We start from the raw sequence: 24,589 nt of genomic DNA, 5'->3' as shown, positions 1-24,589 counted from the left end.
TTGGCTTCTTCTAATTGGGGGCAGGAACCTTTGGGCCTCCGGATGTTGTTGGACTCCAACTCCCATCAGCCCCCAGCCAACATAGTGAATGGTTAGGGATGATGGGAGCTGTAGTCCAGCAACATCTGGAGCCCCACAGGTTCTCCATCCATGGTTTAGAAAGCGTTTTTAAATTGAGTGCTTTATTTATTTGCCCTGCACTGACTTATTCTGCAGGCTCTGGTGCAGCCAGTTCAGTTAATTGATCTTCTTGTCATCGTTTGTCTGTAGTTCAATGAGTTGAACAGCAAAAAGAGGCATGGGAATACAGATGAAGAGCTCCAATCATAGGAGGGACAATTTCAAGAAACAAAATGCTGCATTAGTCACACCTGTGGAAACTGTGCCCCCACCCCCACATTGCTGGACTTCCTTCGGTCCCAGCCAGTGATCTGAGCTGATGGGAGTTGTGGTCTAACAATGTAAGTTGATAACAGAAAGGATATTCACATATTACATTCTGTGAGTGTATATTATGTGCACCGGTGTGCCTAGTAGTTGAGCTTTATGAATCAATAAGTGGGGAGGGTTAAGGCTGGGGAGCTCATTGTAGGGGGAAAAATAGGAGACAGTAAAAAATTGTCTGTAAAGCCATGTAACTTTGAGAAATCAATAGTAGATGCTTGGTGTATTTATGTAGTGGTGCCCCCCCCCCCAGGTAAGTGTGTGCTAGTAGACCTAGCATAGACATTTTAAACAAATCCCAGCCAGGCTGGATCTACATTGATCTTTAAAACATTGATCTTTAAAATGTCAGAGGGGTTCCCTTACCTTTAACATGCAGTTAAAGGTATTGCAGTGGCTGGTTGTTCTGCAGAGCCTTCTAGTGTCACATTTTAATAAAGCATTATTTACATTATAAATCACGGGTATAGATCTGCCCCAATGAATATATTTAATCATGCTAAAATAAGAAACAATGCTATTTCCACAAACTTCTGTAACGTTTAAGGGCAAGAGGGTTCCTCTTGATAAGTCTCCCAGGACTTTCTAGCCATCTGTTTCCTTGATTCAACAAATACCCAAAGAGGATCAACAAAAAATCTTATAGCAGCTTACAAACTCATTATGCAAGAAGAAGTTTATTTGTCTTTAAGGTATCACATTGTTGTTGTTTTCCACAGAAGACTAATGTAGCTCCGGTTCTGGAAATTATAAGACAAAGTGGCTTTCAAGTCCTTTTTTCAGCTCCATTTAAAAAATGACAAAAATACAGCTCAGCAATTACAGGCCACTCCATGAACATGCTGACTGTCCACTATTCTGAAACATGTTAAACACTAGTTGCACATTGCATTGTGAGGATAGTCAATGCATTGTTTAAATGACTCTCCAAAGAGTTCTACTAGGCTTTAAGGATTCAGGAAGGGAGCAAACAAGACAGCCACTTGGGGTGTTTCCTGGACACAGAGTCACAGTAGTTAACTAAAGACCATATACAATTTTTCCTCCACCCAAGCTTTGCATTGGCTATTTGTTAGCAGGCAATGTTACCTGAGACAATTAAGAGAGCTGGGGTGACCTTTTGCCCTGTCAGCCTTTAATAGTTTTAATTGCCTGTTGACTTTAGTGTAATGACAAAGCCTTTTAACATCTCACTTCTTGTTTCCAGAATGTGACCTCCTTCAGTCATACTAATGAATAATATGCTACTGTTTAGGGTTTTAGCCAGATCAGCACCATTCATCTTCATCTTTCTCCACTGACTTCCCACTGGCTTTTCGCAGCTTAGATGTTTACATGAATAAATACACTTATCCCTTGGGCTTATCATCCATCTTTCCTCATTCCCCACCCAAGCCCCATGTTGGTCATGAAGGTCCCTTAGTCACAGGCTTCTTTGCAAGCGGGGGGAAAGCAGTGGCAGCAGTACAAAATTCAGAATGAATTCTGCTTCTCAAGAATCTCCAGGGACATCTCTCTGAGGTGTTCTTCTAAAATTTTATTACTAGCTGGCCCGGCCACATGTTGCTGTGGCTCATCCGTGTTATTCCTCCACCCTGTCCCGATCCATGACGTATCACGCCCCCTCTTCCCCCCACCCTGGCACATCCCAGTGACTGGTTCCACCGTGTCCTGAGCTATTCCGTCCCTTCCTCCCACCAACCACCACCCAGGCGAGTCAGTACAGTACCTCCATTCGGCCTAGTCTGTTAAGGCTTCGGCCTAGTATGTAAACGGGAGCTGAGGTGCTGTTGAGAGGGAAGGTTTTATAGGTGCAGTACCAGTGTAGATGCCGCTAGAGGGCGCTGGTTTGCAACCTGGTTCTTTTCCCAGCATGCATTTTTGTCCGAGTAGTGTTTTGAAACACAGGTTTTGGGGTTTTTTACCTGGCACAGGTGTGACATCTATCTTTGAAAATGGTACGGGGTCACTCTCATATTCACAGGCGGCATTGTGTTAAAATTTGAACGCAATCGGTCAAGCTGTTTTGGTGAAACGTGGATACAACGGACATGGCCAGTTTACATTTATATATATATAGATAGTCATTCCTCTCCTACCCTCCATTTCTTGATCCTGGGCGTGGGTTGCACAGAGAAATAACCTCCAATAAAAACATAAAGGTAAACTATAACAATGACACATTAAACTGGTAGCAGCGATACACATATAAGTATATATCTCATGTTATCTCTTATGAGGACCCTACAACGGCCTGGGCGAATAGGAAAGGTCAACAATGACAATGCTAGCTGCATCTCAGGGGAGAGGGGATTGCACAGCCAAGGGACCACCACCAGGATGCTCATATCCTGGGCCATCACACCATAAGCTTGCCACATTGGTGGAACCACAAAGAGGACTGCCCTGCTGCCCTTAACACTCAGGCAAACTGATTTGGGTAGAGGTCCTCCTTCAGGTATTTGGGTCCCAAGTAGTTTGGGGCTTTAGCTCTTTGAGTTGTGTCTGGTAACATACAGGGAACCAGTGCAATGTTTTAAACACACTCTTGGTTCTGGCAATCACATTCTGCAACAACTGAAGCTTTCAACCCACCTTCAAAAGTAGTCCCCCATGAAGTATGTTACAGCATTTGGCATGCAGTGTTAAATATTTCTTGTGCTCTGAACTCCTGGACCTAGCAGGGACCTATGAACGTTATTAGTATTCATTAAATTTGGAGGTTTAAATTTGAAGTTTCAACGACATGCTATCTCATGCCTGAGATTCGAACTAAACCTTCAAGTAGAGATTCTATCACTAGCACAGCAACCCTGCAAAACTCCTACTGGATGGTAAAGTGCTTTTATGCTTCAGTGCTTTCTAAAACGGCCAAGAAATTTCCTCAAGTGATTTGCTTCTGAAAAGTGGTTTTTTTCTTATTGAACTCGCAGGAATCCAACTTTCTGGGAAATTGGTAGGAGTTATTCCTTCATGGCTTGGAGCTTGAAAGTTCAAGAAGCTTCTGTCCTTTTCTTGTGCATGTTTGTGTTTTTTTCTTTCTTCCTGCACTTTATCAACTCTCAGTTGTGAAGTTCTTGGAACAGATCCATATTACTTGGCTTAAGCCAAAATGTTCACTGCAGTGTGGCTCATTCCAAGTACTTTTTTGAGCTAAGCAATAAAGCAGACAGCAAGCAATGAACTTTGAAGGGCAAAACCCAAGGCCACCTGTGCTCTATCGCTGTTAGTATGAAAAGTATAAGAAGGAATTCTTAATTCAGGATTTTACAAATGCCACTAGGTTGATCTATCACTCCAATAGTACACATTCCCTTGAGAATGTCTGCTTGGCACCCACACGAGCATTTCTGAGCCTCTGTTCAAATGCTGTGACTTTGGCTGATTAAGGGTAAAAATGTTTAAATTCTTGCCATATAGTATTTCAATTTTTTTTAAAATTGTTACCGAACTATTAGTTTCCCCCCCTTTTTTAAATGACCTTTATTGAATTTAAAATAATTATAAAACAAAACAGTGAATTAAAATTCCACCAAAAAATACACCACAACAAAAAAATATACAAATAAACAATTATAAACATTCAAATGAAACTTATCCTATCTTCTGCCATATTTATCGGTCTAGTTTCTACATCTTCATTTCAATATCCATATTCATATCATCTTATCCCGATTGAACTATTAATTTCTTGATCCTTGTATGTTTTCATGAACTATTTGAGCACTACTGTAATTGTGTAAAAGCAGAGCATACATAAAGTAGATACAGTGTGATGTACTGGTTAGCACAGTGGTACCTCAGGTTACAGACACTTCAGGTTACAGACTCCGCTAACCCAGAAATAGTACCTCGGGTTAAGAACTTTGCTTCAGGATGAGAACAGAAATCGCATGGCGGCAGCAGGAGGCCCCATTAGCTAAAGTGGTACCTCAGGTTAAGAACAGTTTCAGGTTAAGAATGGGCCTCCAGAACGAATTAAGTTCTTAACCCGAGGTACCACTGTATTGGACTAGGACATGGGAGACCAGAGTTCAAATCTGCACAGCCATGAAGCTCATTGGATGACCTTGGGCCAGTCACTGCCTCTTAGCCTGATCAAATGGTGAAAAGAACAATGCACACCAGCTTGCGTTCCTTGGAGGAAAGGTGGCATATAAATGTAAAATAATAATGCCAAGCTCTTGCAAACAGTGCTGACTGAAGATGAGTTAACATGCAATTACTGAAGCTTTCGTTTTCATAAGCAAATGTGTCAGGAAAGAGAATAGATTCAAGGTGAAAGCTATTTCAGCATTTGTTTTGAGACCAAGATGTATAAATCATGCTGCTTTTAAAATATTCACAGCAGAAGCCTAAGGGAGGGGGAGGGGAATATAAGGATCTGTACAACTCACTGGGATAATAAAATTTCTTTTTAAAAGGCTTAAAATATCACCCGCATTACTACTAATGTCAAAGGAAGAGATTAGCAAGAAAGAATTATGAAAAACTAAGCAAGCTTGTAACACACCACGCTGTTCTGTGACGTTTTGAAGGTGAACAAAATTAATGAGAGCTTTACTACTTTGTGAAAGGCATGAAGGCTGTTTTTAAAGAAAGATAGCTGAAGGGTAAAAAAAAATGTGAATAGTTGAGGGAAGACTGTTTTACAGCATAAGAGGAAATGTAGAATTACAGTGCATCATACAATCAGACCTAAAAGTTTCCCCAATTTCAATGGAATAAAAATAACTGATGAATTTTACAACTGACACAAAAACTTGCATTGAAAGTTTTGTTTTACCACCTATAGGAACAATTACCTGCTGTAGCAAGAAAGCCAATCAGTGTGGCGTTTTCCTTATGAACTTGGCAATTTCAGGACTCTGTTTTCTTCTGTAGCTTGTTTTCATATGGTTAACTTAAGGTCAGAGGGCTGGATTCAACTAATAAAGCATGATAGCACAAACTCGCTGTGTGCCCTCCACCCACAAATCCACTGGGGTGGGGGTGGGGGTCAGAGGAGCTCCCAGAACAGCGTGGGGAGAGGAGAGGTGGGGGATTGTTCTGTCTGGCGAGCAGAAATGATGGGGGTAATGAAAAATAGGAAAAGTGCAACTGAATTCTTCCCAGAGAAGACACTGCGCGACCAGAATGTTCCTCCACTAGTTTTCCAAATATCAGAATCTGTGTGCCCATTTATTTTCTCGGATCATGCTTGGTGTATGCAATTTGGAGTTGCTGGCATGCGACACCCCGATTCCTTGTTTCTGTTCCAACCCAACATTTATCATTTGAAACGCACGATAACAAGTTACAAACTGATTAGTACTACAGTGGCTGTAAAAGTAGGAGCACTTTATAACAGGCAGAAACAGCAAATGGAGGCTGCAAGCAGTGGGGGCAACATATCCTCCAAGATTGAAAATACCTAAGGGCATAGCACATTACAAAATCCTTACATGGAAACACTTCCACATAAGGATTGGCATGCAAGCTATGTGTGACAATTTCAAATGTATAAATACTGCAGAGAGTGTACATGCATGGTGTAGCTATGACTCCTATGTTTTTATCCATAGCTTTGAAAAGCAGCGGCCAATGATCAAGGATGGGAGGTACGTTCTAAGCCACAGGTGAAGCATATAACACAACCATGACCAAATCTTAGCGCCTAATTTTTAGTGGATCTCCAAATGCTCTTAAGAAGGCTAAATGATATTCCTAGTCATTCGACTGTTACAGGGCCACCAGTCAAATAGCATTACCATTTGAAGTTAGCAGTATAAACATTATCAGATCTCCTGAAACAAATTGCTCAGTTTTCATGCCCTAACTTTTTTTCCAGGTGAATGCGTGAGCGCAGAGAGTGCCATGCCAAAGGCCATCAACTCCAGCGTCAGCACTAGATTAGTATATTCTGTGATCACGTTCTCAACTAGCCTACTGGAAAATTGGTTGGAATAGAGAGAATGAACTGCTGACTTGTTATAAATTTCACCCTCCAAATTAACAAGTGTAAATGCTCACACACTTAAGTAACAACAGCCTTCCCAAAAACCTAACACAGTCAGAAATTTCCACAAGAAATGATGAAGACACAAGATACCATGCCAGTTATATATATTTAATGTCGTTTTGCATTTATAACTTACCAAGTGCATATCAAGATGTCAGACTGTCAGACTAAGACAAACAAGTCAGGATATGTCCTTATGAAAAGGGAATGACAATATGAATGGCTTAGAGATATTTTATGAATCTGACTGATGCTGTTTCACCACCTTTAGAAGGTATTTTGTTGGATGCTTTACCTCGGTTGGGAAACAGAGGAAAGAAAAGGTACGCCTGCCACAAGCTGTCTTAGGTTTTCTTGCTTTAAGTGAAAAGCCTGGTTTCAATACGTACACCCTAACACTCTATTGAAGTAAGAACACAAAAGATACACAAAAGTCACTTTGCTATTTAAGCTGGACGTTCATGCTGAACAGCATTAATAGTTTTAAACTTTCTTACTGTAAGCATAGAATTTTCTCCTCAGAAGTAGGCTAGTACAAATACCTAATGCAGCCATCCTATCTGCATGTATGCAATGAAGAATAAACAACCAGGGATGGTTCTATTGGTATAGCTCTTTTGGTCCAATTGAAACAATGACAATTCTGATACAATGTGTAAAGTGGTTGTTTAATGAGAACATTTCTGGGTTCTCAGAAACACCAATAAAGAAAAGACAGCAATAATGTTTGTATTTTATGCCTGTGACACCCAAAATGAACCAGTGTGCTCATTAGCAGCACGCATGTGACAGAGAGATATATGAACTATTTTGTACAAATGTAAGAAAGCAGTTGGGATTTCAAAATACAGAACATCTTTCAAGCATTAAAGCTGCACATTAATTGCAAAAATAAAGCATTACTTTAGAGTATTTTGATCATAGCTAAAGCAAACTCCAAACTTCTCACTTCCATTTCAATCACATCAGAATAGCTTTTTAAAAAAAATGAAATGCAAATCCTGTGCTTTATATTAATTATTTTGGCAAGTAGGGAAATAATGTTAAGAGAGATACACTTTAGCAACCGAAGACACATAAAACAACAGTATATTTCAGGAAACTGGACCTCATCTCAACCATTACTGATGGTTGTAGTATTTTGAGGTTGCTAAATATTTAAAGAAACCAGTGACAGAACAGAAAGAAATAGCAATCCCTTCGAACAAGGTTCTTTTTTGCCAACACCCTTATAAGTTCACTAGTGCAAGACCATATTTTTACCTGATTGAATTAAACTTGTAACATAGAACACTCAATACAAAACCATTCTCCCCCCTTTAAAAAAGTGCCTCATACCATACATGTACTAAAATATTTCCAACTAATGGAAGACTGTCTGTCTCCACTTCTTGTCGGTAAGGAATGGCCAGAGTGATTCCTTGATGCCAACACGAAATGGAGTGTGCTGTCCAATGCCCAACACCTGTAGTCTAGAACAGTCAAGCTGAGCATTCTTGGGACGAAGAGCTCCCACAACTGGGCTATCTGTAATCTTTAAAAATAAAAAGAGGCAGTAAAAGAGAAGTATACACTCTGTCTAGAACAAAAAAAATAAAAATAAAGAAATTTCTTCTCAGGAAAACACTCACAACTCTGCAATATAGGAGAGCCTAAATGCTTTCCCATAACCGTACTCTGCATTGAACACTAGTTTTTGCTAGTATGGAAAAGGGGATACAAAAGTCTTCTTTGACAAACCATTATCCTAGGAATCCAGAGAGCCCATCATACACATTGGGACTTTCCACTGCAGCCTCTTCCGCTCACTGGAAAGATGCTACAGAAGGCACAGCAGCCTTGCAAATAAGCATACACCTTCCTCACCAAAACCAAATAGTCTGCAAAGTTTTACTAGCTGATGGCAGAGAAGGAACCAAGAGCTTGCTGCATTCCTACACTACTTCTCTCCCCTGGTAGCCTGGCTGATTTATATGCTGGGAAGAGGGAGGAATAGCGCATTCTGCCCATCATCTGCCAGCCTGTAATTCCATGTGCTTGCCTGCATGCACTTCCCTGTTTGCCTACAGCTACCAAAGGAGTGGTCAGTTCCAAGGCTAAGGTAGAAAGAACCGCTGAGACTCATATTTTAATGTCTGATGTTTTGTTGTGTTCTTTTAAATTCTGTTGGAAGCTGCCCAGTCAGATAGGCGGGGCACAAGAAATAAATTATCTTTGTTATTAGTCAGGTGGGAATAATCTCCCTTAGCTGCACACGCTGGGTTCCCTGAATCTCAGCTCAACTTTCCAGCTTGCAGAGTTATGTGGTTACCTTTGAAACTGCAGAGGCAAAAATACAAGAGAGTTCCAAACTGGTAGAAAATAGCTCTACAGATATGGTTTATCAATCTGCATGATTTCAAATGGTGGAAGATAGGAGATGCAGCCCATGCGGTGGGGGGGGGGATTAAGGGAGCCCCAGGAGGTGGAGCCTGGCAGCCTGACAAATGCAAGCACCAAGGAGGCATCAACACCCTATTGGCTGAGACATAAAGCCACAGCCGGCAGCACAGGAGAGTCCCAGACAGGAAAAGAAAGGAGGGGCAACGAGAGGGAAATGGGCAGACAAGGCAACACAAGAAGGGGAGACTGAAAGGGAAGCAGGGTGAGAGCGTGGAAGATGAAACTGCAGAGTGGGTGTGGGAAGGTGTGCATGTGAATGAAGGAGAGGAATGGGACAGGCACACAGAACGTAGTGGACAGCGCAGATGCAGAGGTGCCTGTGAATGGGAAGAGAGAAGGAAATAGAAGACGCTTCTGAGGGTATGGTGAGAGACCTGCAACTAGAGAAGGGGCTGCTCGTGTGAGAGGTTAGAAGGCTCTACCTAGAACAATTAGGGAAGGGAGGAAGCAGAAAAGGATGAAGCTTGTTCCGCCAGCTAAAGAAGAAACTGAAGTAGTGTTGGCTGCACTCTAAGGACAGAACAACAGGAACTCTGAATCTGAACAAACTGTTCACAAAGCATGTCTGATGCTGGAAGGAGTCCTGAGCTTACCAAGGTGACAAGCTCACCATCTGTCTCTGATGAAATGAGAGACACTGGGACTCTAAGGAGCCTCAGTTGGGACCCTCAGTGTAAGAGAACAGCCAAACCACAGCTGGTGAACATTTTGCAATTATCTGATATTGTATTGTGCAATATTACTCTTGAGAAAGTTCTGCCTTTGATAAAACTTTGTGAGGGTTTTTCTTACACATTCCTTTTTCTTTCTGCGTAAGGGGTTATACACTATGACTTACTGGTCTCAAGTGGCTACTGGGAAGATTGAAAGCATCCGCCATAGCACATGCCATTTCAAACTTAGTCATCTGCTCATTACCAGACCAGTGGAATGTTCCTCTTATCGATGGATCCTAAGGGAAAAGAGAAGTATACAAAGTTTATGTTCTTGTGTATTTTACTGTGTTAAATACATACAGAGAAAAACACCATAAACAATGCTAGAGAACATTCCCTTTAAGGCTAACTTGAAAAGCAAGTTTTAAGTCAATCTAACGTATCTGGATCACCCAGATAAGTAAGTTTTTGCAAAACAGAGAATTTCACATATGATCATTCTAAAGCTGATCACTTCTGCCACCCTAACTCAAAGAGAACTTATTTTTTTCATAAATAAATATTCTTCCTAATTACAAATCCTGGCCTTGTGTTTTTCTGCAGAGTAAAAAACATTCAGTTTTAGCTCACTCTTAGACTTGTTCAAAGAGCAATCTTTTTTTTCCCCTATATGCCTTCTTATATTTTGTCCCCGCTCTAGAACTATTTGTTTAGCCATGCAGTTATTTCAAAAAATGTGTAGAAAACACAACAGCAGCTAACCACCTTGTCCATAACCATGTTATTGGAATATTATACTAAACAAGAAGCTCAAAATCCCTGGCTTTTTTCTATATTCTGCAGTTCTCTGAGTAGTAGCTTTGCTATGAAAAAGGATTTGAGTTTCATTTCAAGCAAATCTCTATCCACCTAAGAACAAAATCATTACGTTGCTGGATCAAGCCAAGGCCCATTATTCTTTTAAAAACAGTAATCCACCAGATCTCTCCCCACTTCTCTATTGCACTCTACTTCACTCAACTGCTGAGTTTCCCTTCCCCCAGAACTACATCAGTTCAACAAAATATTGTAAAAAAAAGTATGTATCTGGGCTGCTGTTTTCTTCCTTTAGAAAGCAAAACTTCGTACGTCTTACTCTTCTAAGTTTATATGAAAAGACTGCCACACTCCAGGGCTATTATAATCTCTTGTACATAAGAAATGACTGGAACTTGCTTGCCAAGCATTTCTACTGCAATATCAGTAGACAGATGAAGCTATCATGATACAAGGTCAACAGAAGGGGAAAACATAACCACCTTTAGTTTAAAAACCCTGGCAAGTGTTCTGAAGGTTACATGCGCCTGAATGCAACTTCCTAGCATTAAACCAGCAGTTTATGCATTCCTCCTACAGAGGAATTCAACATAGCACTAAGGAGATTGCTCTGTCAGTGTGAACAGTTTTGCTTGCCTGAAGGAACCACCTCTTCCCACCCTGAGCATACTGTTCTGGGTGAACCAGCACCTAGCAAGATTGAACTCTCCACTCACCAGCTGATGAGCAGAAGCTTCGACAGCAAGTTTCCCACAGCGAATGTGCTGCCAAAGCAAAACTGAACCCCACCCAAACAGCATGTAGCTGTGTCCTCAGAGAATGCCTGCACTCTAACCTCAGAAGTCCACCTTAAGTCATACTTTCTTGCCACCAGCACATTAACTGTCCCAAAAATAAACCCCCCTTTGCCACCACCTCCATTATTCCAGTCCAGTCCATGATAAAAAATTCCAGTCAAAATAGCAACACATCTATGGTTTCTATAATGCTTACCACATCACAATCTAGCCTTCTTCTGAACAGAAGGGTGCTTCTTACGTTACTGCATTCAGAGGGAATGTTACAAAAAGTACTGGTTGGTAGGGTGAGGCTCCTCACCTGACTTCCTGTTGCCTGAGTTGCTTTTGCTTGCCTGCAAAATGGATGGGGGAGGTGAAGCTTGTGCATCTCCACTGGGCTGCCCTAGCTGCCCCCTTCTCCTTTACGTCCAGGTAAGCAACAGCAACATGGGCAACGGGAGGTCAGCTGAGCGCCACCACCCTGCCCACTCTTACAGTTTTCAAGACTAATTGTAAGAGTTAACATAGGGTTGTACCCAATGGTAGCTTTGTGATAGCACAAGCACTTCCCCTTGTGCAAAGCGGGGCATATACCCAGTGCACTCCCATGCCTTCCCCTTTGGGCTCTGGACCCCCTAAAACAGTGGGAAATAGTATTAGTTCCTGTAGCTTTCCTTTCCTCTCATGACAACAACAACAACAAAATGCAACATTCAAAGTTGAAACCTCAATGCAAAATAAAATAAGAGAATACAATATGCTGGTAAGCAATAGATTACTACGGCTTGCTGGAAAAAGTAGGTCTTAAACTGGCACCTGGGGAACAATCTGCTTTTCAACAGGAATGGAGTTGCACAGGTGGGCTGCTGCCACTAAGAGGACCCTTCTTCATATAGTGTCCCCTCCCCCAGGCCATATTTACCAGAGGCATGGCAAACAACCTTCCCCTGCAAATCTCAAAGCCTGGTTTACTGGTACTGAGGAAGGCATTCATTCAAGTACTTGGGTCCTAAGCCATTCAGGGCTTTGTACACCAGTACCATGAATTAAGCCAGGCAATTCACAGGCAGCCAGAAGTGTTTCCAGGATCAGTGTAACATCTCACCACCGTAAAGAAACAGGATGAGACATTCTGCATCTTGTGCAGCTTCCAGACCATCTTTAAAGGAACCACATTGCAATACTCAAATCAGGATTATAGCAGGAGCTGCTGTAGCTGGATTATCCCAATTCAAGAACAGTTATAGCTGGCAAACCAGCCAAAGGTGGGCACAAGCATTCCTTACCAGTGAGGCCACATGAACCAGTTGGTCAGAGCACGGTGCTGATAACACCAAGGTTGCAGGTTTGATCCCTGCATGGGGCAGCTGCATATTCCTGCATTGCAGGGGGTGGACTAGATGATCCTCATGGTCCCTTCCAACTCTATGATATCTAACCTCTAGTGACAGTTTGCAAACCAGGAAAAACCCCAGACTACCCATCTGTTTTTTTTAAGAGGAGTACTACCCTGTCCAGAACAGGCTGTCTACTTAATTCCCAAACCTAGGAACCACCTACCCACAAAGCCCCCATCTTATCATAATTGTTTATTGGCTATCATCCAGACCATCACTGTGTCCAGTCACTTGCACACCATCATCTGGTCCAGATGGAATGGTACGGAGGACTGCAACTGGGTGAAAATAGGATCCAATGCCTTGCAATAGAAGTGATCCATTAGTGTGAAGCCACCACTGGATACAGCCCACTGGATACAGCTCACAGTATTTTTAAAATCTTGAATACAGTACATCATAAAAACACAGAATCACTGCTAGTACTACTACAATCTTACACATATGATAATATGTGAAGTAGTCCTGAAAATCCTGGCTGAAATTTATTTCAAGAATATCTCACCAACATTTTCTTCTCCGCTAGCTGTCGGCAAACACTGGCTACATCCTTGACATAGGTGGGAAATCTCTGCTGCCAGTGGTCCATATTGGCCGATTTATTATTGAATTGCACTTTATCAAACATAACTGTCACAGCGCTCTCTTCCAACCTTTCAACCTCTCCATATAAAATAGGAATTCTAAGCACAGCAGCACCTAGAAGATGAGAAAAGCTATGAATACAAAGCTATATTTATGAATAGGTACAATGAAAATTCTTCAGCTCATCTCTGAAAAGAAAATTAAACCACCTTTGAACTATTTACAAGACACTTCACTCCCTTGAAAAAGCAAGTCTACTTATGTGGAAAAGAGAAGAAATCTCAGTGGGTGTGAATAAGATTTCAGATGAATACTTCAGATTATGTACACTTATGCAAGCAAGAAGTGCTAAATTACATCAAGAACACCTTACCATGCAATAGAAAAGATGGTCAGGATCCACATAATAAGTAGGAAAGAAATAATGGCATAAGTCTACATCTACTGTTACCCCATCATAAAATTCATTCCCCCCCCCCTTGAAATCATGTGTCACTAGTATATGAGAATGTTCTACAACAACTTTGCAGTTAACTACCAACCCAGAGTAAGCAACAAAGTGACTGCAAACACTCATTACAGGGGATTTTTAAGTTATGGAGGGGTTATATTCTGGGGATATCACATAAAGCCTAATTCACGTATTTTCAAAACACCTTGGGTCATTGGCAGGTGGGATTGCCAAAGTCTTTTTTTCCTGGATGCTTGCACCCTTCGTTTGTCAAGCGCATGAAGCTGAATGTGTGCAAGTTAAATGTGTGTAAGTTGGAGTTACCTGTTCTCAGTCAGCCCTGCATTACATGAATGCACACAAACTAGTGAGCTAAAGCTGGTAGCCATTCAGTAGGTGTTCTATATCATGGATCCTTCCACCTCCCATTCCTCACAACTGAGAAATCTGACATCCACATTTTTAAAACGGAAGTTGGATCCAACTGGGACGAGTCAACTTGTCTAAACAGAGGCTTTGGATTCAGCTAACAGTATCACTATACAATACTCATGACAGGGATCTGCTTGTTTCTAATGATTAAACAGCCAATGAACTCTATTGCCCTGTACAATCCTAAAAAAGGGGGTTAGGAAACTTTTCAGCTCTGCAGGTGAGTACTTTATCAGGGATCTAGCCCCACAGGCCAAATTTGACAGAAGAGTGGGGTTACCCTTCCATCAGTCACCTGACATGACAATGCTATCAGGTGACGGAGCACTTTGAAGTCCCAAAGTTGGGACTTCAAAGTGCCACACACAGGAAATTCAGCAGGCTTTGGCTCTACTGCCCAGCAGCTGCTCAGTGCTATGTTGAATTTCTCCCTGTGCATGGAAGTAATTTTAGGCCTGAATCAGTTGTTAATCAGTTTCACTGGATAATCTAGAGATCATAGATTTTAAGGAGAAAAAAAATCTTTCTGCATAAATTCTCTCATCATTTGTAATTAATAAGCCTGTGTCATGTTCCTCCATCCTGACCACAGTAGTCATCTTTTCCTAAACTAAACCCCACCAAACAGTTTAGCTTTTCTGTATAGGGAGGGTGCTAACCCCTTGGACATTTTTTCTGCCCCTTTTACAGCTCTACAATTTGACATCTGAGATGGAGCAAGCAGAAAAGTGCACAATACTCTGGATGTTTCTTTTCTCTCTTTCTTTTCTTCAATGCCCCTCCAAAATCCTATTTTCTTTCCTCCCCAACAATTTCCCCATACCCAGTTTACTCCTTCCCTATAGCACACAGGCCTTTATTCTCCCTTTCAGCACCAAGCTCTAAAATTATAAAATGATGCAAAATAAAAAGCAAGATAAATAGCATAGAGTAGCCAGCAGGTGGCAGTGATTGGGAATTTCCTTGGCCTTCACGTTAAACGCTGAAAAAGAGCAGTTAGGATAAATAAGAAATGGAATAAACCTTTAGTTAAACCTCCCATGGATGTATTCCCATATGGCCCCAAACTTTATGGTTACTCTCTTTTTTAAGTAGTTTTGTCAAGCATGACTTCCTGATACTCATTGTACAGTAGGTAATTATTGTTTTTATGTTGTTTTATTCCCCCCCCCCAATTTTTGTACGACACTCGCAGAACAATAGCTATTGGGTGTCCAGTACATTAGGTAAAGAAAACAAATAAATAGAATCCTCAGCTTCTAGGCCACCAATACCAATATAAATCACTTAGGAAACGGAGGTGATCATCTAGTTTGCCACTACAAAACATATAGCCTTGCTCTTCACGTTGTTGGACTAGTTGCCACCAGCTCCAACCAGCACAGCTGGAAGTTCAAGTCCAGTAACATCTGGAGGATACTGGGTTGGTGAAATCTGCTGTGGCCATTCTGACACCCAACAGAAATTACCAGAGAGCAACTCGAGAACATGCATCATCATTCCCTTTGGCACACTAACTAAATATTGCTTTTTGTCATTATCTACCGTAATCTATTTTAGCAAGTCTTGCAGAAGTTCAAATCTCAGTATAATCTTTGATGGATTGATCTGAGGTGCAAATGCCAAGGGATTAGAAGAAATTAACTAAAGAACTACCTCCAGTTTTTTGGGAAGGACAAGTGTCCTGAATTCCAACCCCCTTTTATTCTCAAATTTCATTTGTCTTGCTAGAGTTTGTGCCTAGTTGTTCCCCTCAACAAGGTTTTCTTTTTCTTTTTTAAAAGGAAGACTTTTATAGCTTCCTCTGCTCCCTACCCCTAACCTCAACCTCAACAATGCATTAACAATGCTACCATTCTCTCTCACCATTTCAAATCAGTGGTATACATTTTATCTAACCTTCTGTTATATTGGTTTTACATAATCTCAAAACTTTGTAAAGAGACTTTATTCTAATTATTCTCTGCAGCTTCCTTTGAAACCCCCTCCCCATTTTAAAATACATTTCTTATTTTGAAAATAAAATAAAATTGAACTTCCAAATCCATTTGCTCCTATTTATGGAATTCCAGGAAAAAGATTTCAAGCCTTAACTGTTAAAGAAAAACTTACCGGCTGCAAATTTACACTTACCTTCATTGTTTGCTAAAACTGCCTTTTCGCCCTCTAGTTTAGTTTTCCCATAGAAATTTAGGGGGTTTGGTGTATCATTCTCTTTGTAGGGAGGATTTGTTCCATCAAATACATAGTCTGTACTAATGTAGATCAAAAATGCTCCTACTTGAGCTATAAAAAGAATAAAATAAAGCAATATGAAAAGATGTAAATTCAAAGCAGTTACTCGCTTTATCTTGATTCTCTCCAAGAATTTAAAACACACAAACAGCAAATAAATACGTGACTGTGAAAGACCTAAGTATTTCTAACCCAGAATTTGTTTCCAACAGCTGGTAGCCAGTTCCCACTATCCATCTCCTCCAGCAATGCATGTTACTCAAGCAGCTAATGATACATTTCTTGTGGTAAGAGTTCTTTAAGTTCAGGTGTATAACCCATACTTATGATGACACATAAAAGATAATTATGCATCCTGAGAAGAAATGCAGACCAAACTTTTTTTACCTGCTTCTTTTGCTATGTTCCCTGAAGCAGCCACATTGAGCTGAGAAGCAGCATCTGGTTGACTGTCTACAACATCTGGCCTTCTCTCAGCCGCACAATGTATTATCACATGAGGCTGGAAATTAAACACCCATTTTAATGAGCAAAGAACAAGCAAGTAGTTGTACCAAATCCACACTGTTCATGGAAAGCTAGCAGAAAATAGTCCCCTGGAGTAAACCACATTGAAAGTGCAAATTTACTCTAGATCATCTCTGACTAAGTTGTAAGGCTCAACATAGATGCGGAGACAGAAAATCATCTTTTTGGCTCAGACATTTCTTCAAGCAGTTTCTGCAGTACAGTGGACCCTCTGGATACGAATGTAATTTATTCCAGGGGTCCGTATGTACCCCGAAAAATCTGCAAGTGGAGGCACCGCTTCTGCACACGCGTGCGGCACAATAGAACGCTTCTGCACAAGCACGCAGGGCGAAACCCGGAAGAATACACTTTGGGGTTTGCCGCATTCACAACCAGAAAGTAACGTTACCCGAAGGTAATGTAACCCTAGGGTCTACTGTAGTTTAGATATGAAGAATTAATTTTTTTATTTTTTGGAAAACTTTAACATTTCTCAAGCTCTAGAAGCAGGAGTTCTTATACTCTGAAACACAGTGAGCGAAAACAAAATAGTTCTTACACCAGTGAGTACAGGAGCCTTCCCTTTCCTTTGTTTGCTTTGCTCATTGCAGATGCTTTCCCCCCATTTTTCTTGTGCATGCAATTTGCATAACCAAAAGAGGGAAATTCCCTATCACTCTCTAAGTGAGAAGCCTTACTTATTCTGCAGTGTTATTCTAAAGCAGGCTTTCCAGGTTCTACTAAGTAGACTCCTAGTATATGGCAACTTTCCTGCACACTAGTTTTCCTCATATTATGCACCTCATAGACAGAAGGTGCACCAAGGGTTGCATCAGAGATTACAAAGGGAAAAAAAAACAATACATAAACAAAGTTAAATATTGCTGTGATTGATAGTGGACACCAATAATCAGTAAAACTTTATGTGACCAACTAACATGAATTTGCTGAAGAAACCTTCAGAGAAACATGGTGGTTAGCCGCTTTATCCTTCTTTCCACCATTCTCACCTGAAAATCCTGGATGACATTATGAACAGCAGTAGTATCTAGAAGATTAACTTGCTCAAACATTGGTCGAGCCCTACTGTACCCACAACCGACAGCATTCCAATTATTTCCTTTAAATTCCTTATACACAGATCTGCCGAGCAACCCAGTAGCACCAGTAATCAGAACACGTCTGTTGGGCGTATCAACATCCTCCTGTAAAAAAAAAGAAAATTGTTATCTTCTATATTCTTAACAAAACTTAATCCAGTTAAATATTTGTTTTAGAAAGCTTTAGGGAACATTCTGTGCGAGTCTACTCCAATGCAAGCCCCACTGAGTTCAATGGAACTTATGCCAAGGTAAGCATGCGCAGGACTGCACAAACAGCCCACAGTATACTGAAGACAACAATCTTAAATTGCTTATAGCTCCAAGCTTTACATTTCTAGCATCAGAAGGACATATCTTACTATTGTTTACTGAAACTGACTTGCATCAAAAGGGACTGTTTAAATATATTGTATAAATAAAGATAATGTTTACAATTGTTCCAGCAAAAGGCTAATTCCCAGGCAGCTAATTTAGTAAGCTTCTTTGCATAGCAAAAATGGTCACTGGAATGATCAAATTAAATATTCTTTTAAATATGTGGGTTCAAGTGGAATTTCCAGCTATTTGAGGAAGTACATCACAGACGTGGTTCAGAATCAAATACTTAAAAGGGGGGAGGGGGAATGAATGTCTAGTTCCGCATTCCACCATTATCAATTTAACCCCACCCCCAAGTTACAAGCACAGGGAAGAGGCTGTTAGTTACAGAGACCAGTGACAAGCTGTTATTACAGTATTGGTTTTGTATTGTTTTATTTGCTTTTAATTGCTGTGGGATCCCACTGCTGTTGCAACCCACACCGGGCATCTTAATGGTCAGAAATCCCACAATTTTTTAATTTATTTTTTATTTACTTAAGACAGAGGGCATGGAAAATATTTTAACAAACTGATCCTGACCTCGGAGCACAATCCCACTACTGTATAATGAGCGAGGCTTCCTCAGGCAGGCAACATCTGAAGTGTGCAATTCGCCCTCCCTTCCCCAGCCCAGCAATAAGGCCTTCGGGGTGGGGATTACACCTGAAAGCAGTGCTTTTGGGGGGGGGGTACGCATACCCCTAAACATTTTGTGAATCTTTGTACTTTTGTCCATTTACTGTATTTATTTTTCCCGATTTGAACTGTCAAATGGTGATTTTATGGAGTCAAAATGAGAGTACCCCTAGACAAACAAAAAAAATTAAGAAAAAAAGCACTGAAAGTAAATCCCGTTCACAGTGGGACACCTAAAATCGGATTATTGTATTATCACCATCGCCCTGATGCTTCCCTCATCTCAACCCAATGGAGGCTGCTCTCAGGTAGTAAGTGTTTGGGATCGTAAGGAGTAAGTTAGTGCCACTCAACCCGGGGGGTGGAGGGCTGGGCTGGCCATTACAAAGCTTTCCCCAGACCCCAGAGCGGCGGCGGCCCCACCTCGGTTCGCCCCACCCCGCTCAGGGGGCGTGGCTAGTAACTGTTTACGTCCCGCGGAGGGAAGGAAGGGAGGGGAAGAAGGCCCAAATCCGCTCGCTCTGCCTCACCTCCTCCAGCCAGCACCTGCCGGGCTCGAACCGGATCCGGAGCCCTTTCTCCCACCCGACCATCCCTCCGCCTGCCTCAGTCCGCGCCTGCCGCTCGCCCTTAGCTCCACTTTTGCGGTGGCGGCGGCAGCAGCCATTCACAGGGCACGCCCACTCGCCAGCCGAGGCAACCGCGCAGCCCATTGGCTCCCTCGCCTTGGGAAGGCGGGGCCTCAGAGGGGCGGACGCACGCGCGCAGCTGCCGTTGGGACACGTTCAAGGCCAGGCCGCTTATTGGCCCGTCTCTTTAGAACGGGGCGGGGCGCGAGCCCCTCGAGAGACTTGCGCGAAGGAACTCGCTGAGCTCCCTCCCTCCTCTCCTCCCTCCCCCTCCGGTTAATTCTCGTTCGCAATGTCTAGCGCTCAAGCTCCTTGGCCGTATAGTTGGAAACACTCTAGTCATGTTACTTCGATTTACCGCACACGTATTTCGGCCTACCCCTAGGGCCCCTGTTTGGAATGCCGTTTATTTATTTTTAATTAAATCTGCTTGCAATATGGCGATCACGCAGACCAGCACTGCAAAGTGTTGGGCATCATGCAACCTCACATATCAATTTAAGCACAGGTCGCCCTTCCACCTTGGCTCAGGCTGCCAAACACGCCCATTGCCAAAATGAAAATACATGGTTTTTTCCCTGGTAACCAGAGACTATTTTCTTGTACAGCTAGAGCAAGCGCTGCAGTGATGTGCTAATGCAGGAAGCAGTTGTGGAACCAAAGTAGGGCGAATGGGTGTGGCATGCAGCCAAGAACTGTGCTCTGCCTCAAAATGGGGAAATCGACTTTAAAAATTTGTGGCATGACAGCGTCCATTTAAAGAAAGTTAGTTCCTGGTTTTAAAACGGGTGTGGGGTGCTCCACAAATGGCACTGAATAAGGCTGGGCCAGTGCACAACAAAAGCCTCTCTGTGGAATGAGGGTGCGTTTTTCATTATTACAAACGTCCATTAATTTCTGAAGTGATACTGGGGGTGGGGGTGGGAACCAGTATAGTAACTTGACTTTTGAAAAGATAAGTTAGAACTTTGTCTACAAGTTTCAGGTTCAGCTGCTTTATTCTCATCAGAATGAGTAGAGCAGGATGTGATGCTTATTGTAAAAGAGCAGCTTGGATTTGATATCCCGCTTTATCACTACCCTAAGGAGTCTCAAAGCAGCTAACATTCTCCTTTCCCTTCCTCCCCCACAACAAACACTCTGTGAGGTGAGTGGGGCTGAGAGACTTCAGAGAAGTGTGACTAGCCCAAGGTCACCCAGCAGCATAGCTGCCAAGTATCCCGTATCCGCCGGGAAAACCCCTTTTTTCTTACCATTTCCCGGCGGTCTCCCGTTTGTCGGAAAATCCCGGCATTGTCCCTTTAATTTGCTTCTTCCCGGCGGCCATTTTTCTGGTGCCGCTTTGCCCTTCTATGGGCACCAGAAAATGGCGGCGCCGGCGTCGGAAGTCGCTTCCGCGCATGACCGGAAGTTGCGTGACGCGACTTCCGGTTGCGGTTTGCCCTTCTATGGGCATCAGAAAATGGCGGCGCCGGCGTCGGAAGTCGCTTTTACGTGTTTCCGGTCATGCGCGGAAGCTACTTCCGGTGCTGGCGCCGCCATTTTCTGGTGCCCATAGAAGGGCGAAGCGCCACCGGAAGTTGCATCACGCAACTTCCGGTTATGCATGCGCTGCCGATCCCGGATCTTTACGATCCGGACTTGGCAGCTATGCCCAGCAGCTGCATGTGGAGGAGCAGAGACGGGAACCCGGTTCCCCAAATTACGAGTCTACCTCTCTTAAACCAGTAAAGTGTAAAGTGATATAGGGGAAAAAAAATCTGCCCTAAGTTACCCTCTACTCTTTTGAAGCACTCACAATCATATTGTGTGTGTTTTCTGCTTGCAGAATGCAGTCTGGATGCAGCTTCAGAATTACTAGGACCTTCAGAAAGACCATTCAAGTCAGATTACTGGTAACAAAGTCTATTTCCAAACAGAACCTGCACTACAAGAGTGAAGCCTTTCAGGCATTGGGCCCATTTGGTCTCTGGAATGTATAAGATGAGTTTCAAGTGCTTATGGAAGAGCCTTCATTTAGTGCCCCACCTATTACCTTTTTTTCTACAGGGAAACTCTAGCTCAATTGCGGCATAGTGCTGAATTGAATATTGGACTCAACAGAAGTACTGTAGCTTAATGTGTCACAAATTGGTACAAATTCCCCTGCAAAAGCAGAAGAAAATATTCCATTAGGCAGCAATTGATTTTCAAGCTCAAGAAAAAATTCCAACATCTTAAGTATTACAAACCACCATTCTCACCTGAAAATCCTGGATGACATTATGAACAGCAGTAGTATCTAGAAGATTAACTTGCTCAAACATTGGTCGAGCCCTACTGTACCCACAACCGACAGCATTCCAATTATTTCCTTTAAATTCCTTATACACAGATCTGCCGAGCAACCCAGTAGCACCAGTAATCAGAACACGTCTGTTGGGCGTATCAACATCCTCCTGTAAAAAAAAAGAAAATTGTTATCTTCTATATTCTTAACAAAACTTAATCCAGTTAAATATTTGTTTTAGAAAGCTTTAGGGAACATTCTGTGCGAGTCTACTCCAATGCAAGCCCCACTGAGTTCAATGGAACTTATGCCAAGGTAAGCATGCGCAGGACTGCACAAACAGCCCACAGTATACTGAAGACAACAATCTTAAATTGCTTATAGCTCCAAGCTTTACATTTCTAGCATCAGAAGGACATATCTTACTATTGTTTACTGAAACTGACTTGCATCAAAAGGGACTGTTTAAATATATTGTATAAATAAAGATAATGTTTACAATTGTTCCAGCAAAAGGCTAATTCCCAGGCAGCTAATTTAGTAAGCTTCTTTGCATAGCAAAAATGGTCACTGGAATGATCAAATTAAATATTCTTTTAAATATGTGGGTTCAAGTGGAATTTCCAGCTATTTGAGGAAGTACATCACAGACGTGGTTCAGAATCAAATACTTAAAAGGGGGGAGGGGGAATGAATGTCTAGTTCCGCATTCCACCATTATCAATTTAACCCCACCCCCAAGTTACAAGCACAGGGAAGAGGCTGTTAGTTACAGAGACCAGTGACAAGCTGTTATTACAGTATTGGTTTTGTATTGTTTTATTTGCTTTTAATTGCTGTGGGATCCCACTGCTGTTGCAACCCACACCGGGCATCTTAATGGTCAGAAATCCCACAATTTTTTAATTTATTTTTTATTTACTTAAGACAGAGGGCATGGAAAATATTTTAACAAACTGATCCTGACCTCGGAGCACAATCCCACTACTGTATAATGAGCGAGGCTTCCTCAGGCAGGCAACATCTGAAGTGTGCAATTCGCCCTCCCTTCCCCAGCCCAGCAATAAGGCCTTCGGGGTGGGGATTACACCTGAAAGCAGTGCTTTTGGGGGGGGGTACGCATACCCCTAAACATTTTGTGAATCTTTGTACTTTTGTCCATTTACTGTATTTATTTTTCCCGATTTGAACTGTCAAATGGTGATTTTATGGAGTCAAAATGAGAGTACCCCTAGACAAACAAAAAAAATTAAGAAAAAAAGCACTGAAAGTAAATCCCGTTCACAGTGGGACACCTAAAATCGGATTATTGTATTATCACCATCGCCCTGATGCTTCCCTCATCTCAACCCAATGGAGGCTGCTCTCAGGTAGTAAGTGTTTGGGATCGTAAGGAGTAAGTTAGTGCCACTCAACCCGGGGGGTGGAGGGCTGGGCTGGCCATTACAAAGCTTTCCCCAGACCCCAGAGCGGCGGCGGCCCCACCTCGGTTCGCCCCACCCCGCTCAGGGGGCGTGGCTAGTAACTGTTTACGTCCCGCGGAGGGAAGGAAGGGAGGGGAAGAAGGCCCAAATCCGCTCGCTCTGCCTCACCTCCTCCAGCCAGCACCTGCCGGGCTCGAACCGGATCCGGAGCCCTTTCTCCCACCCGACCATCCCTCCGCCTGCCTCAGTCCGCGCCTGCCGCTCGCCCTTAGCTCCACTTTTGCGGTGGCGGCGGCAGCAGCCATTCACAGGGCACGCCCACTCGCCAGCCGAGGCAACCGCGCAGCCCATTGGCTCCCTCGCCTTGGGAAGGCGGGGCCTCAGAGGGGCGGACGCACGCGCGCAGCTGCCGTTGGGACACGTTCAAGGCCAGGCCGCTTATTGGCCCGTCTCTTTAGAACGGGGCGGGGCGCGAGCCCCTCGAGAGACTTGCGCGAAGGAACTCGCTGAGCTCCCTCCCTCCTCTCCTCCCTCCCCCTCCGGTTAATTCTCGTTCGCAATGTCTAGCGCTCAAGCTCCTTGGCCGTATAGTTGGAAACACTCTAGTCATGTTACTTCGATTTACCGCACACGTATTTCGGCCTACCCCTAGGGCCCCTGTTTGGAATGCCGTTTATTTATTTTTAATTAAATCTGCTTGCAATATGGCGATCACGCAGACCAGCACTGCAAAGTGTTGGGCATCATGCAACCTCACATATCAATTTAAGCACAGGTCGCCCTTCCACCTTGGCTCAGGCTGCCAAACACGCCCATTGCCAAAATGAAAATACATGGTTTTTTCCCTGGTAACCAGAGACTATTTTCTTGTACAGCTAGAGCAAGCGCTGCAGTGATGTGCTAATGCAGGAAGCAGTTGTGGAACCAAAGTAGGGCGAATGGGTGTGGCATGCAGCCAAGAACTGTGCTCTGCCTCAAAATGGGGAAATCGACTTTAAAAATTTGTGGCATGACAGCGTCCATTTAAAGAAAGTTAGTTCCTGGTTTTAAAACGGGTGTGGGGTGCTCCACAAATGGCACTGAATAAGGCTGGGCCAGTGCACAACAAAAGCCTCTCTGTGGAATGAGGGTGCGTTTTTCATTATTACAAACGTCCATTAATTTCTGAAGTGATACTGGGGGTGGGGGTGGGAACCAGTATAGTAACTTGACTTTTGAAAAGATAAGTTAGAACTTTGTCTACAAGTTTCAGGTTCAGCTGCTTTATTCTCATCAGAATGAGTAGAGCAGGATGTGATGCTTATTGTAAAAGAGCAGCTTGGATTTGATATCCCGCTTTATCACTACCCTAAGGAGTCTCAAAGCAGCTAACATTCTCCTTTCCCTTCCTCCCCCACAACAAACACTCTGTGAGGTGAGT

The 24,589-nt window shown here is 42.8% G+C and overlaps 1 protein-coding gene and 1 long non-coding RNA gene across 3 annotated transcripts; both read right to left on the bottom strand.

Moving 5' to 3' along the window:
• Positions 1-6,532: 6,532 nt before the first annotated feature.
• On the bottom strand, positions 6,533-19,557 carry MAT2B (methionine adenosyltransferase 2 non-catalytic beta subunit). 2 transcript variants are annotated; one of them, XM_035104955.3, is made up of 7 exons: positions 19,378-19,557; positions 17,759-17,953; positions 16,626-16,740; positions 16,137-16,289; positions 13,041-13,234; positions 9,726-9,839; positions 6,533-7,979 (listed from the first exon to the last, which is right to left on the bottom strand). In XM_035104955.3, exons 1-7 carry the CDS (start codon positions 19,438-19,440, stop codon positions 7,809-7,811), a joined length of 1,005 nt encoding a protein of 334 aa, XP_034960846.2. In that variant the 5' UTR covers positions 19,441-19,557; the 3' UTR covers positions 6,533-7,808. The 2 variants fall into 2 exon arrangements, with proteins under 2 accessions (XP_034960846.2, XP_060127716.2); XM_060271733.2 differs by lacking the exon at positions 19,378-19,557 and adding an exon at positions 18,752-19,251.
• A 2,273-nt stretch (positions 19,558-21,830) lies between these two features.
• On the bottom strand, positions 21,831-23,518 carry LOC148686828 (uncharacterized). Its single transcript, XR_015948079.1, has 2 exons — positions 23,338-23,518; positions 21,831-21,914 (listed from the first exon to the last, which is right to left on the bottom strand). It is a non-coding gene; the product is annotated as an uncharacterized LOC148686828 (long non-coding RNA).
• Positions 23,519-24,589: the final 1,071 nt, after the last annotated feature.

Source organism: Zootoca vivipara, chromosome 2, assembly GCF_965207765.1.
Source record: "Zootoca vivipara chromosome 2, rZooViv2.hap1.1, whole genome shotgun sequence".
NCBI lineage: Eukaryota > Metazoa > Chordata > Lepidosauria > Squamata > Lacertidae > Zootoca > Zootoca vivipara.
This window is presented reverse-complemented; position numbering and strand designations above follow the sequence as displayed.

Coding starts and splice junctions, on each gene's coding strand:
- MAT2B (XM_035104955.3), bottom strand. CDS start 19,440: ATGGTCGGGTGGGAGAAAGGGCTCCGGATCCGGTTCGAGCCCGGCAGG. Junction 16,741..17,758: donor ATGTCATCCAGGATTTTCAG/GTGAGAATGGTG, acceptor TTTAATTTCCAG/CCTCATGTGATAATACATTG. Junction 13,235..16,136: donor AGTTTTAGCAAACAATGAAG/GTAAGTGTAAAT, acceptor CTCATCTTCTAG/GTGCTGCTGTGCTTAGAATT.